Here is a 16,207-nt window from a genome sequence, read left to right on the forward strand (position 1 = left end):
TTAAAAAACATCTTTCTGTGTATTTCCAAGCCACGGCCAATACATACGTGATGGGCACATCTTTGTACTGTGGCTGCTGCGGCACGTTACTTCCTTCCAAAGGGATCTGAGTTACTGTGGGCATGGACTTATTTACAAGCACTTGTTTGTTTTCCACTTTCTCACCTAAGAAAGAGAGAAGGGTGTCAGACAAATCGTTATATCATCTGTATGGCATGCAAAGATTATTTGGGCATAAAACTGGGATTAGACTTGGTCCATGAAGTCTAGACATGGGAGAAAATAAAAATGAGTCCATATAGTAGGAATTAGAGTTCAACAGGGCTCATTTGCAATTTTGCAAGGCCTTTTAAAAAAATCATAGATTCAGATCACAATGTGTATTAAATTAAGAAACCGATTTAGGGAGCCACATTAACAAGAGAAACGTCCTGTCGGTAGGTAGCAATTTTATATATCTCTTAGGGTGTTAGGATGGATTTGGGCCACTTATTTTTATTAATAGTTATTTCAAACTGAAATAAGCCACTGCCAACTTAACTTCGGCAATGAGAGAATCAAAAGATTTCTTTGATTTTCCTGCTGTTCTCACCTTTGCTTTGCATCTTTTCGTGGTAAGCTCAAAGACCAACTACTTACTATTGTACTATCACAGCACTTATTTTCCCAGCCACATGACCTGGGCTAAGAGTGAAAGAAATTCTCCAAGAAACAAAGGTAGCAAGAAGGAGAGGAAGCCATGCGCTGTGTGGCTCGGGCCCCACAGCAGATGCAGCGCTCACCACCCAGGCACCATCAAGCTGATTTCCCGTCCTGAGCATCTCCCCAGCCCAGCCCTTCTCTCCACCCCACAGCAGCTCCTGTCGCCTGGTCTGCTGTGAGCTCCCACTTGGTTCTCCTCTATTTTGACTCCTCTTCTACTCTTTTCTCCATACTATAGTCAGAATGATAACTTTGAAACGCATATCTGATTCTATCATTGCTTTTAGGATCATAATGAGAATGGTCACAAGGCTACAAGGCCCCTGCTCCCACCTCCCTTCCCGCTCCCCCTCTCTTTCTCTCTAGACTCGCGTTCACCTGCTGCCCAGCACTCTCTTTGTCATAGCCCACTGGCCTTCTTACGGTTCCTTTAACTGGCAGGCTGCGGGACACCTGCACAAGCGCTTCCCACTGCTCAGAACGCACTCCGCTTCCCTCCTCATCAGTTGCTTCCATGTACCCTGCAGAGGCCAGCTCACTTCTTGGGGAAGGCTATCCCAATCCTCCCGGCTAGTCAAATCTCTTGCTTTATACAGTATGGCCTCATAGCTCCTTATATGATCCTTAACTTGTTTGAAATTAGACAGTGTGTTTAAGTGTGCTCCTTTGATCGGTGTGTCTCCTATACAAGCCCATATGACCCATAAGGGCAGGGGCTGTGGGTTGCATGAAAAAAATTCATTACAAATCCATAATTACAGTGAAGTCACACTTTTTAGGGGAAGATTTTAAAGTCAGTCTGTAAGCTAAGTGCCAAAATGATGAAATACCAGTGTAGATTCAGGAACGTGACCTTATTATAAGTACTTCCTTAAAGTGGCTGTTATTCAAAATTATAACTACAGAAGTATATCTCGAAGAGATTACTCCCATGTAAAAACGCATGTATAAAAAGACTGGAATGAAATTCACCAACAATAACCTTACTAGTTGAGTGAGGATAGTAGTTTTATAAGTTGTTATTTTTTCTGCACTGTTTACCAAATATTAAGATATATTACTGAATAACTTAAAACTTCAGAAAGCATACATTAGAATCTTTTAGGGCCTTTACCTGGAGAACAAATGCCATCTGCATCTAAAATTTCATGTCGCCAGATGGGTTTCCTTGTGGCAGCGTCCAACATTGGCCCCATCACTTTATCAAAAGTCTGATTGGTATATCGTTTCAGTGTACATTTAGCATTTTTATATACGAGGCAACGCCCAAAGCCTATAATGAAACCAAAATGGGTGTCAGAACCACGAGCAGTTCTCGTAGAAAACTATGAGAAAACACAGATTTGTGTTATTCAACAACCCACCCCAAGTCTATTCCCTCCACACACACACACACCGCAGAAAAAAACACCCCAAACTGCTCTACACTTGGATAATCTGGGACTGGCTAAACCAAATAACCACCTGCTAATCTGAAGAACTGGTTCAGGGCTCCTTCCCTACTTACTGTCTGTAAACGCTGGAATCTCTACAACCGTTTTCAGCATGGAATATTTGTATTTCATTACGTTGAAGGAAGGTGAGAGAAACGTAAGTGTCACTGTGATTTTCTTGGGGCACAGAGCCACAGAATGTGAGAATTGGAGGGGGCCTTAGAGATCCCCTGGCTTGACCCCTCTATCTTACAGGTATTGTAAGTGAAGTCTGAAGGCATTAAGTGGCCAAGGTCACCCAGCAAGTTGGTGGCAGAGCTGAGACAGACCAAGTCCACTGATCAGCTGGGATTCTTCTTACGCATCCTTTGGTACATAACTCTCGCTAACGTTCTCTGGAAAGTTTTACTTTTTCTGATTTTGCAAATCAGAGGAAGTCTCAAACAAGCAAACAAAAAAAAATTAATTTTTTCTACAGAGAGAACAGAAAATGAAAATAAACAATGAAATGATTTTAATGGGAGAGACAGTTTGCCTCTGCCGTTAAGACTAGAATTTACTTTGCTAACATTTTTAGATCACATTTATCTAGTAGATGAGGGAAAAGGCCTGAGATCAACTATAAACTAAACATTAATAAAATATGAGCAAAACAGATGGAGCAAAGAGCTCAAACACTGAATCTCACAAAAAGATTCATCAGTGTAGAGTTGCCCAAAAGAGCTGTCATTCCTTCAACACTAAATTCCATTTCCAAAGATTCTGTAGCTACATTTCTCCGCCCCCCAACTTCCCACCCCGCTTTGGCCAAGCAGTTATTTTAAACTGGATTCTCTCTCTAATCTCCCCAGGATGTAATGAGCCATGTCAAGAGTTTGCTTAAACAGGAAAATGTCTCAGGATTAAATTCTAGCTATTACTGATGAAATAAATGCATGGCTGTAAAATACTTCACTTACGATTCTCCTGCAAAAGCAGAACACTGACGAGAAATCTAAGAATGCAAATTTTGAAAATCAATCAGGAAAAAATGGATTTCTAAATAAAGTTTCAGTGCTCTAATTTTTTAAATGGGAAAGTAACTGTGCAATGAAACAACACATTTCTATAACTGGATGGTAAATGAAGACATTTGTGTGTCTTTGAAAAAGGTCTTCGCCATTACGGCTCCTAGTAAATCGTGTATGGCCGTAATCGACTCGGCTCCAAGAGCCAGCTGCTTTGGAAACATTACATGATCTTCAAATCTCGTACAATGGCCATTAACTGCGACATGCTAGAGTGCAGTGTGAATCTGAACTGCATGAAATCAAGAAGTGTTTTTTTTTCGAAGTGTAAGTGGACATTTTATTTACAGGTGGTAGCTTAAAATCTAGTGGACGGTAAACTCAGATCATTAAATTGTGTTGCGGAGTTTCTGACAGATATCACAAAGTCTTCAGATTTCCACATAAACGTTACCAGTTAATCAGAAAGGAAAACATCTAGTTTTAAAGCATGGCTGTTGTCATTTGGAGGAAAAAAAGAGGCATAAATTAAGTGCAGCCAACATTAATGCCAAAGACACATGTCTAGGAGTACTATTATGGCTGCCTAGCAACTTCAAAGAGTGAAGGGGAAGGCAGAGTGGGTATGCCAGAGAGGAAAAAGAGAAACAGATTATGAAGAGAGAAGTCAGACTTCAGATCAAGTGATGGCTAATATACCATGAAGAGCTGAACTGCAAAAGTAAACTGTCAAAAAAAAACAGAAAGAAAAGCATAAAAACTATAAGGCAGGGTTCATGTACATGTATTTTTAACTTTTATCATTTTGCTAATGAAAAGGTATAACATAGGGTTGAGATATACAATTTAAAAAATAGCCTTTTACATACAAATGTTGCTACTGTCCTCTTAAACAGGTTGGTTGTTGAATATATAACTAGATATATTCAAAAAACGTATTTCATTTATTGCAATTCCTTCTAGAAAATAAATTCTTACATGTTTTCTGTTGAGGAATTATCTCAAGTGAATAAAGCAAAATAACAAAGAAAAGAAAGATTTCTTAAAAATATATTTAATAAATTACCTCTATATAATATTCATTTTTTAAAGTCAATACCAAAACCTAACTGCCTCTTGTTTGTATATTATAAAACTCAAATCACTTGAACTGACACTAACAATTTGACATCAAGTGACTTTTACATTGATCATCCCTATATCTAATTCTGCACAAAGCACTCGGTGTCAGAGCTTTGAAAATTCACTTACCTCTGTCCAAAGAGGCCTTGTTTAAAACAAGAGCATCTTCGATATCATAGCCACTATAACTCATCACAGCAACTGTCGCATTCTGTCCAGCTGGCAGTTTCTCAAATTCTATCAACTCAATGGTCTTTGTTTTAACCATGGGTTTTTGTGGATATGCTAGTAGATACATGAGAGTATCAATTCTGTTCCGTTGGTTGTAACCAATGGTACCTTCATTGATATTGGAGAAAATAAAATGCAACATTCTATTATGTCAAATAATTAAGTAGCAATGAATACAGTATTAAACACATTAATTTCATAGTAAAAATGAAGACAATCTTTAGGGCAAACATTTCAAAAGCAACACCCTCATAGTGTTTAATGACTTTCAAAAGTCATTTTTTCTCAGAAATATTATAAATCCTACAAAGAAGAAAAATCACACTCAAGGTACATTAATCTAATAAATTTCAAAGTTTTGGATTTATACGATTGATCCATTTGAGGAATTTCAGTCTCCACTGGTTAATTTCATAAGTCAATAGTTTTGCATTTGGTTCTCCGATGAACCAGACACATTTCTAGTTTCTAGGCAAAGGTATGGAGAACAGTACCCAGTGATGACAGGTAAGGAGCTTTTATGCTATGGTAGAAACAGATACATTTCATAAAAAGAAATCGACAATTACAAAAATTCTAAATGAAAAAGCAAGCAGGAAAAAAGGGAGGGAACAGAATGAAGAGGAAAGTGAAAAGTCGAGAAGAGTAAATTTATTCATTTACCTAACTCTTCATTTATTTAGCAGTAAACAAACACCTGCTCTGTGGCCAATATGGAGATAAAATGGGGAAAGGCATTTCCCTAAAGAATCCCAGGCCCTGTCCACGCAGGGCTGGGCTCTTTCCTCCTCAGCAATCAGCCTTTCTACCTGATTGGACCTCGAAAGGGCTTTACTGTCAACCAGAAATGAAATCAGAATGTTACCCCCTCACCCTTTTCCCTACAGGGGTTCATTAGGGTTTGTGGACCTGCCTGAAAAAGAGGCTTTCGCTCTCCTAGGTTTGCTCCTACTCAGAGACCTTAAAACTGGAAAAATACACGTTTGTCCTATGGCTGAGCTTGAGTGTGGGCTACTGGGCCTCTTTAACTTCTCCCAGGTATCTCTTCTTTTCCCCGAGTGGCTAAGAACGTAGCGTTAAGTCTCTATCTCTTGCACAAGCTTCCAGAGTGATACATCCATAACACTCACACACCCCAAGATCCCTATGTACCATTTGATGGAGTTCAGCTCTAAGGGGAGCAGACATCAAAACTCAATATTTATTTACCTTTTTCTCTGTACTCATGTCATTAAATCAATGGTGATTTCACTTTAGGGATAAAAATAACCTATTCAGGCAGCAAAAATGATACGGTATTCCCTGATGACTACTATTGAAAGAAATATTGAAATCTGTAGAGTACTAAAGGAGCGAGCACCTAGTACAGCCCTGGGCTCACTACAGATGCTCGATAAATGTCAAGTAAATAAAATTGAAGAATCGCATTATACTCTTTACAATAGTATATATTTGTGCTTAAATTTCCATAAAATTTATCAAGATTCAGCTGAAAAACAATAGCTAAACTGGACCTTATGAACTTTTTGTTGAGTTTACACTATAAATTGCAACTTAATTTATGTAATTTTAGTGCCAACTAATAAACTGGGCAGGACACCTGGTAATAGATCACTTACTGTTTTAGAAATAAAATCACTCTGCTCGGACCATGGTGAAGTTCACTGACAATAAGTTTGTCTTTTTATATGAAATCATTTAAAATTTATGTTGAGATTTTAGCTCCAATTGTATACTTCACCCAGCTTGAGACAAGGGTTCAGGCAATGTCCCACCAGGTTGCCAAGCATGTCTTCTGAAACGTGAGACAAGCATTATTATGCAGCAGGAGAGCATAAATGGCTGCGCCTCTGAACAATGGTGAGAGAGATTGGATCCTGCTGTAAATTGTGCTACAACTGAGCACTGAATGAAGAGCAAAGTGGCTTAGCAAACGTCTGGTGCTTATGACCTCATCAGAAATTTTCTTTACTTTTAAAAGAACTTGAAGGAGTATACATGTATATCCATTTTTAGTAGCACTGACTATGAGTGTATCAGTTAAAACGTGATTTATAAACTATGACTTCTATATTATAAAACTTCAAAATGCTATTATGCCCCGTAGTTTTTATAAAAATTATGACTATTTTGCCAATAAGCAAGCTCTTTTTGAGAAAATGTCATGCAGAAATTAAATTATAAGACTCGTCTGTTCAAACTAGGATGTTCAAACTAGGATGCCTCTATTACTATTTTAAACTTCCTTAAAAAGAGCATTGCATATATATATAATAATGCAATAAAAAGATCTATAAGATGAATTCTTCTACTGTTCCATTTTACTGTAACTATGGTCTCCAACAATTTCATATTCTTACTACTAGGACAGAATTGTTTTTACAAAGTCATATTTTCTTGATCATAACTTAGCAGTCACAAGTTGGCATTGCAAGGTATATAAATGTAGGTTAAAATGTGAAGTTTTTTATTTTAAGATGAAATGAAAAAAGGTTAGTAAGAATGCACATAGCTTAGAAAATGTAAACTGAAAAATTTTTTAAAAATGAAGCTTTATGCATTTAACTACTTTTGTGTCTTCCTTTGCCTGATTTTCTTGTATTTAATCAACATTATTAAATACAACAAACTTCAGTTTGTAAAGTGTACAAATTGATGAGCTCTGACAGATATGTACATCTGTGAAAAGACCACCATAATCGAGATCCAGATGCATTTTCAACCCTCCCCAGAGAGCCCTCCCCTCTATCCCAGGCCCCAGGCGACCACTGATCTGTTCTTGATCATTATAGATCAGTTTGCATTTTCTAGAATTTTACATAAATGGAATCATCCAGTATGTACACTCTTGTGCTGCTTCTTTCGTTTAGCATAACGATTCTGAGATTCATCCATGTGGTTGCATGTAGCACAGTTCATTCCTTTTCACTGCTGAGTACTAAGTACTCTTGTTTATCCAGTCACCTACTGATGGATTTGTGTTGCTTCCAGTTATAGGCTACTATGAATAATGCTGCTATGAACATTCATGCACTTGTCTTTGTGTGTTGATTTCTCTTGAGTAAATACATAGGAGTGAAAATTCTGGGTGGTTATGGTTAACTTGAAGAAACTGCTTAAGAATTTTCCAAACTGATTATACATTTTACGTTCTCACCAGAAGAGTATGAACATTCTGGCTGCTTCACATCCTCACCAACACTGAGCGTGTCATTCTTTTTCATTTTAGTCACTCTAATAGAGTGACTAGTGGTATCTCAGTTTTACAGTTACCTGACGACTAATAATTGAACATATTTTCATGAGCTTATTGGTCATTTCTATTACTCTTTGTGAAATGTCTGGTTTTTGCTTTGTTTTTCCCCCATCTTCAAACTGCATTGTCTTATTGTTAAAGAGTTCTTTCTGTATATTGGATACAAATCCTTTATCGGCTACATGTAGTACAAATACTTTTTCCCATTATGAGGCTTAAAGGCCTCTCAATTTTGAGAAAGATCAATTATTTGTTTTTTCTTTTTAACAGTTTATACTTTTCGTGTTCTATCTAACAAATCTTAGGTCATTCAAGGTCATGAAGATTTTCACCCATTTCCTTCTAAAACATTTGTTGTTTTAGCTCTTACTTTAGGGTTAAGATCCATATTGTGTTAATACTATGTATGGCATGAGGCAGGAGATGACATTCAGTTTCTCTATATACACAGAGGCATTTTATTTTGTTGAAAAGGTTTTCCTTTCTCCTGAATTGTCTTGACACATTCATCGAAAATCAACTGCCCATAAATGTGTAGATCTATATCTGGATTCTTGATTCTATTCCATTGATCTTCATGTCTACCTTTACGTCAATATCATACTGTCTTCATTACTGTGGCTTTATAGTAAGTCTTAAAATCAGATTGTATAAGCCTTCCTTAGTTTTTCATTTCAAAGATTCTTTTAAAAAACCTGCACCTGATTTAACAATTGTAATGTGCTCACAGATTCATTCCTTCATTGTTGAAACATTTATTAAGTACTGACTATATTCTACCTACTAAGCTGGTATTCTGCTAGACATAAAGGATATAGTAATAAGCAACAGACACAGTTCCTGTCCTCGAGGAGCTTGTATGTACAGTCTAGCAGCGATAGCACCCTGACCATGATCCACAGTGAAGAGGAAAAAATGAGGAAAGAAGTTAGTTTCAGTTGAGAAGAATTTTAGTAAGTTTTATAGTTAGCATTCCATGGAAGACATAACCATTTGTAAGTTACTCAACCAAACTGAGATTCAAGTTTCCTTGCCAGAAACAAAAAAGGTATGTATTATATGTGACAGCATTGTTTAATAATTAAAAGAAATGTACGCAAATCATTTGGGTATTAAATAAGTGGCAACATTCACTATGATTAATATTAACAGTATTAGTACTAATAAAAATATATACCCTATCGCCCTGCAATATTTTACCGCCAACTCTAAATTATATACTGAATTTTAGTTTAATTTATCCTCCATGAGTATTCATTATTAATATTCTAGTCATAAGAACTATCACATAAGCTTACATCTAAAATAGTTTAGATGATTTTAGGTGTTTTTTGAACCAATAGCAGAATTCCAAAATAAGAATCGTCAGGGACTATTTGGCCAAGACATCTTTTCATTTTGTACCCCCAAATGAAGAATATTCATTTAAAAAATGTCAAACAGAAAGTTGGGGAGGAGTAGATACAGAATAAAACAAAGTTTTTGAGGATCTTTGCATATTATATGTTTTAGTATCTCAAAATTCTCCAGCCTATTTCTAGTAAAGTCCCTCCTACTGTAAAGTGGGAAATATAAGAGCGGGAACTATCTGTTTGGGAATGGAATCTATTGAAAACAAAACAAAACAAAACAAAAAACAGAAGCTACACTAGCTCCTGAGTTTAAAAGAAAACGTCCCAGCAATTTGAAGTTGAAGGGGAAGGGATGGTGAGAAGAAGCCAGGGCTAGGGGATGCATATTCATTAACTGAGCTGATAGTGACTGAAAGATCCTTTTAAACAGGAGAAAGTGTTGCACTAGAGGATTGCCAACTAATAAAATGGGAAGGGTATGAAAGTGTGAGTCATGTGAACTCGGCGTCTGGTGCCAGGGAGAGTACATACAATGCAGCTCCAACACACAGCTTTTACTTGTAGCAGTGAGTGACCTAGAGACCTCGCCATTTCCACACACGTCACCTGACTTCTTGCTCTGAACCATATCACAACACATAGGACCATGGGCACGGAAGGAAGTGTTGCTCAGTAGCACAGTAAGATGCTGTGTGGAATACTGAACTTTATTAAAGAGCCTTAGATTTAAAAAACACCTACCGCTGGTGTTTCACATCGGATTAGTCAGCCATTTCTCTTCTATAAGGTAAGGCTTTCGGTCTGTGGTTTGTGCTAGTCTTGGTCTCTTTCATAATTACGGTAAATGACGTTCACTCATTTCTTTACTCTTGAATAGGAGGAGTTGAAAGGCAGACAGCAAGTTTTCCAGGTTGGCTGGAATATTCAATGAATTAATTCTGGGCTACTGTCTTCCACTTGCCACACGGACTAATGGATGAACAGCACAGAGTCTTCAGCTCATTTTAAAAATGAGATAGTGGGACTTTACCAGCTGTCAAGACTTCATGGAATTAAATGACAAGGAGAAGTCCAAAGTGCTAGGTCTGCTTTACAGATCTGGGCTTCTGCTGTGGGTTCTCTCCTTCTGCCCGCCCTGTTCCTTTTGTGATTTTCCACATAGACCTCACTCAAGACTTCTGCAGCTATTTGAGTGTCCAAAGAGAAATATGGCGATGTTATGTGCCAACTTTAAATGTACTTTTATCTCTCTGCTTTTCTTTCCAGTCAGGTGTTTTATAATAACAAACAGTAACAAAGGCTTTTTTTTTTTTTTATTATTACTTTAAGATATTCAGCGGCTTTTGTCCTCCCGGCGTCAGCAGTAACGTCAGAGGATTGTAACCAAGGAGCTAAATGTGCGGGACCCAGGGTCAGAGCAGCTGAATACACCGANGGCATTACATCATTCAGGTAAATGGTGACAGGATGACATGCTTCTTATTTCTTCGTGGCCAACCAAAGGGCAATATAAAGACTCGGAAAGAAATATATACTCTTTATCCATAATGAGAAATAAAATTCCTTAATTGTCAAGCTATGGTCAACTGCAGTGGATTCTTGGTAACTGAGAAGCTAACTGCATTCTGGTTGTTGTCCAAAGGCAACGCAAAGACCTTTTATAGTTTTTTTTTTTCCCAATGAAATCATACTTCAAATCAGAGAGCGATGTCATATTTGTCACAGACATATATGAAAATAAAATTTATTAAACTTACTAAGATTTAAATAATTTTAACAAATATTTCAAACAAAGTTTATAAGCAAAACTTTCTTCCCCTTGTTTTCTCTATCACCTTCAAGATAAAATCCAAACTCCTTAGTATACGGCACTTCTCCTACCCCTGCTGTACTAAACAGCCATATGTAAGCATCGAGACTTCCCATGCAATACTTGCTTATATTTCCGTACCTGTGAGAAATACTAGTGTTTTCAAGATTCAGTTCAGTTCTATTCTTTAGGAACAACCTATTCTCTAACCTTCAGTGACCTTTCTGCTCTTGTTCCCCTAGATCCTGGCTGTCTGTCTATTATGACATTTATCACACTACATTACCATTTTATTTACTGGGCTCTTCTACTAGAGTGTGAACTCCTTGAGAACAGGGCTCTCTCATCTCTATATGTTCAGGTTCCAGCCCATTGTCTGGTCTATAGTTGATGTTCAATAAATGTTAGGAATGGATGTACAGATAATTAATGGATGGATTAAAGGGAAAATAGAAAGAAGAAAGGAAAATGATTTCAGAAACTGGTGTGACACGAACTGGATGTTTCAAGAGCTACAGGAGCAATTGCAAGAATATCGTGGGTTCGACGACTGTCATCCAGACAATTAGTAAGTACATTCTAGTACACACTGTGCATTTTTATCTTTATTTCCTTTCCTTCTCCTCCCTTAACCTTCAGCTTTTCTGCTCTTTCCTTCATCTTTCCAGGTTAACAACTTATATTTTATAGGGTTTTTCTTTTTATATTTACCCCTTCATAATTCTGTGACATTTATTATATGTCCCTTTGTTTGGTCAAGGGAACAAGTTCCGAGAGGTGTTCCCCATTTCTGTTTAACCTTTAGACATGGCAGAGGCACCTGCAAGCACTACAGGCTCCACAGGCAACCCTCTGAGTCTGGTTAACACTCAGGTGTTAGAACGCCTGACTTGCCAAACATGCAATACAAATAAAGTAGGAATAAAGATACGTCTTTTATCCCAGTATTTAGAACCAGGTTCAGGAAGAAAATCTTACCCATGGCTTGTTTTCCCATGGCACACTGATATGTGTTTCTTGGGGACTGGTTATGATGAGGGTACGGGATCAGGCCAGCACAAACGCCGAGAAGAGTGAAGGGTTCAATCTCCAAATGGGTGGTATCTCTATCAAGTTAATTCAGAATTAGACATCTTAGCCACCAAGTACCAAAATAAATATTCTGAAAAGGTAAAAAAATACTACTATCTAGGTCCCAGGAGATATCTCAGGGGACCTAGGTATTAAAATTTATGTAACTTTATATAAATATATGTAACATAATAAATTTAATAACAAAACTTCAATAACAAATTTGATGTTAGCAAAACTGATAAATACAATAAAATAAAAATTATTTTTTTCAGCGATAGAAACTTCTATTATTTGTAGAAATACAAGGAAAGGGAGACGCTATGGAATTCCTATATGAAAAATAAAAGGCACTATTATATACTAACTAATAATAGCATTTATCAAGAAATTACTACATTGAGCTTATAGAAATACACTATTAAAAATGTCCACAACATCAGTAATTTGCTTTTCCTCACTTTTCCAACTAATATTGAGAAAGCTGTGTCACCATTTTAAAGAGAGGACTACATCTCTTTTAAGAATACTTACTATAGACTTATGGGCACCAACACCATAACCACTAGCTAAATGTAGCTACTGAGCACTTGAAAAGTTAGACTAATATAACTGAGAAATTGAATTTATTTTTTCACTTAATTTAATTATCTTACATTTTAAAACTCAAATTTAAACAACTCAGTTCAGTCGTTTTAAACCTAGTTATAACTGTAACAACTTAATTTGTGAATCTACTTTTTCAACTGAAAATGCTATGAAATCAGGTCAAGTATTTCTGATGAAAATTTAGCATCCAAATTGAGATGTGCTACAAGTGTACTCTAGATTCTGAAGACTTAGTAGGAAGAAAATGTAAGGCATCTCAATATTTTTATGCTGATTACATGTTGATATTAAATAAAATTATTGAATAAAATTACTAAAATTAATTTCATGCTTTTTACTTTTTTAATGAGGCTACTAGAAAATTCAAAGTTATATAGGTAGCTTGCATTATATTTTTATTGGACAGCACAACTACAGATACTGAACACAAAGTAAGACTTTACCTACCAGGTGTCAGAATCTTGGTTATGAAAAATATATTTCATAATATATTTTTGCAGAAAACTCAGTTTTGGCTAAATGATAAAGCAACTCTGATATTTTAATGAGAAAGAACACTTTCCTCAAGTGTTTCTGAAGCATAACTTTAATAATTTAAATGGTTTATAGTACTTGTGAAGAGAACTGATTTGCAAGATAACCCAACCCATCATGGAAAATTGGTTGCAATATACAGTTACCTATCCATTTTTTTTTAATACTCATGTACTGAATTATGTCTCTAGTTTGATTACAGAGGACACTGTCCATGTAGTTCTCGGTCTGAAGAACAGTTTTGATGTTATGACTTAGCAGGACCCCAATTTTCTCAGAGGCTTTAGGCCTTTGTCAGGAGAGAGAAAAACAGCTCTAGGTTTTGTTTTCTTTTTCTTTCTTTCCTTCTTCCTTACTTTCTTTCTTCCCCCTTTTTTTTTTTTTCCTAAGAAAAACAGCTTACAGTGATATTTTATAGCCTAGAATAAAAGAGTTTCTTTTAAATAACTGTTTTATTTAAATACTGGCCAATTTGACATTCCCCATGTAAATAAAAACTACTTTTTCAAGATTGGGGTAAAGTGAAAATGATGAAGGTAAACAACTAAGTTTCTTCTTGTTTCATGACAATTTATATGAGATCATATATTATCTAATAATTATTGATTAAAAGTCCGCTCCAGATTCTGATTTTACAAAAAAGAAAGGAATCTGACTATTCAAAATTATATGTTTCTACCCTAAACAGGCATTAGAAGACTTCCTCTTCACCATGTGTAAGGGCCTGAAATTTAGCTCAAATTAAGATAACCTATGGCTTGTGATAGCGGAAAAATTGGAAACAACCTAAATATTCATCATTGGGGGACAAATAAACTACTTATGTGTAGTCAGACAATGTAACAAAAAGCAAATGAAATAATATATTTACATCTATAACTACATTTTTTAAACATCATACGTATAAATCAAATGATATAATTTTTTTCTATTTTTAAAATAAAATGACTTTCATGTATGTGACACTGACAGTTACATTCATTTATAGCAGTGAACGAAACAGAAAAATCCCTGCCTTTATGAAGCTTCTAGTGGGGAAAAACAGACAATACACAGATAAATTTTAAAAATATATATATATATATTTTACAGATTTTATTGTAAGGTAATAAACACTAGAAAAATAAAGCCGTGAAAAGGGGTGGACAGAAGAGGGGAAATGATTTTAAATAGGGTAGTCAGGAATACTCGATGAGAAGGTGACACTGAGCGAAGACCTGGAGGAGCCATGCAGGTATGTGAGTGCTCCCGGAAGAGGGAGTGGCCAGTGCAGAGGTGTGAGGCAAAAGGCAGTTTGAAGAAGAGGCCGGTGTGGTTCAAATGGAGCGAGGAAGGGGAAGTAAGAGAGAATGCTGCACGTGTAAAGCAGGGCTGGCAGTGAGTAGGAACCTGAAGGCCTCTGTAAGAACTACCTGGGGAGATGGAAAGCTACTCAGGGGTTTGAGAAGTGCCACTCTGATCTATTAAGAACAGACTGTATGAGGACAAGTGCAAAAAAAATCACATGCTTTTTTCAAGAATCCAGGCATGCAATAGCAGTGGCCTGGACTAGGGTGACAGGTGGAGGTGGTGAAAAGAGCTCAGGTTCCAGGTATATTTTGAAGGTACATGTGATATGCTAAGGGAGTAGATGTGAGTATACAGGAGGGAGGAATCAAAGCTGAAGCTGAGGTTTTTGGTTCAAGGATGGAATTTTTGTTTAGGGGGTTACTATATAAGAACTCTTTATCCTCGGTCAGTCTTGAAATGAAGGGCATAAAAATTATATTTTGAGAGATTCATACCTTTGGGGAATTAAAATTCTAACTGAAAGCATATATTAACTTACAATGAGACAAAAATAAAGTGGTATATTTCATCTGGTAGCAGGAAACAAAAGTACTTTCTTGATTTGAGACATAAATAGTTATCAGGTGGCAGTATTAAACTCCCTATTTAACAATATAACTTCAAAAGTTGCAATTTCAGGGAAACAGTACATCGGTCACAATCATCAGATAGCAAGTTACATAAATTTCCTCTAATGTATTCCTAATGGAACACAGATGCTTTGAAAAATATCACTGTTCTAGAAGAAATACTGTAAACATATTACCATTTCACGTTTATATTGCACGTAAGTTTAGAGGTATCTTTACAACATACTATGTAGGGAATTCCCACACTGACAATAAAAATTCAGACGTCCACTGATAAAATCCTCTCTAGAAGAGAGCAATACATCTTTTAAGTATCCTGATTCATTAATTAAATTTTGGCAGTAGTCAAATATTAAAATCATAGCAGCAATTCCTTTTAAAAAATATCTACTAAGTATAAAATGAATAGGAAGGATAATTAAGTATCAAAATGACTTGTTAGCAGTGACTCTTACATTGGGATAAATGATGAGTTATGCTTTATTACAGAACAGTATACTTCTAACAGTAACTACTAAGCAAGTACACAAGAGAAGAATTAAAGATGGAATGAAAAGAGAAGACAGTTTCTATAATCAGAACAGGTTTTAATTACGGTTGTTATGGATCCTACTTACTTATTAATTGTATGCTCATAGAGTGCAATGTTACAATCATTTTCTTCATTCACATCTAAATATTCAACCAGACTCTCATGTAAGAAATCTTCAAAATTCCTGGGAAAATATTGGTGAAACGTGCATTATTAAAAAGTATTTTACTGCAGTATTTTATATGCGACAATGGAAGATATTGGTTTTCATTAGGCCCAAAGCACCTTTCTCTCCTAGAGAGCTTCACTACATTGGGATACTTGAAATATGTTATTCTTGGATCATACAGTGATCACGAGTCACTGAAATAAAAAGAGTAAAACATCAGTGATTGTTAATCTGGTCTTCACTTCTAAAAATACCTTCTTTTACTTTAGAAACTTTTTATGATGACAGACCCACAATGTCTGTATCAACATATTGCTTAAAGTCCTTCTCTTACAGAGATACTTAATAGTGAACTAATTTACACCATGATTCTGTAATCCTCATGATCTAAGTTGATAAATATTTTACAATATCCAAGCAAGTACACATAGAGAAACATAGGTTTTTAACAGGCTGATAT

General features: G+C 36.1%; 1 protein-coding gene across 3 annotated transcripts in view; it reads right to left on the bottom strand.

Annotated features, from left to right (window-relative positions):
* POLR3B (RNA polymerase III subunit B) overlaps positions 1-16,207 on the bottom strand; it is a 101,910-nt gene that overhangs the window by 33,744 nt on the left and 51,959 nt on the right. For all 3 annotated transcript variants that reach the window (XM_039877879.1, XM_039877881.1, XM_039877880.1), the window contains 5 exons: positions 15,664-15,762; positions 11,892-12,019; positions 4,394-4,603; positions 1,817-1,975; positions 48-165 (listed from right to left, as the gene is read on the bottom strand). In XM_039877879.1, the coding sequence (XP_039733813.1) occupies positions 48-165; positions 1,817-1,975; positions 4,394-4,603; positions 11,892-12,019; positions 15,664-15,762 (714 nt within the window). The remainder of the gene's footprint in view (positions 1-47; positions 166-1,816; positions 1,976-4,393; positions 4,604-11,891; positions 12,020-15,663; positions 15,763-16,207) is intronic.

Source organism: Pteropus medius, unplaced genomic scaffold, assembly GCF_902729225.1.
Source record: "Pteropus medius unplaced genomic scaffold, Ma_sr-lr_union100, whole genome shotgun sequence".
In the NCBI taxonomy this organism is placed as follows: Eukaryota; Metazoa; Chordata; class Mammalia; order Chiroptera; family Pteropodidae; genus Pteropus; species Pteropus medius.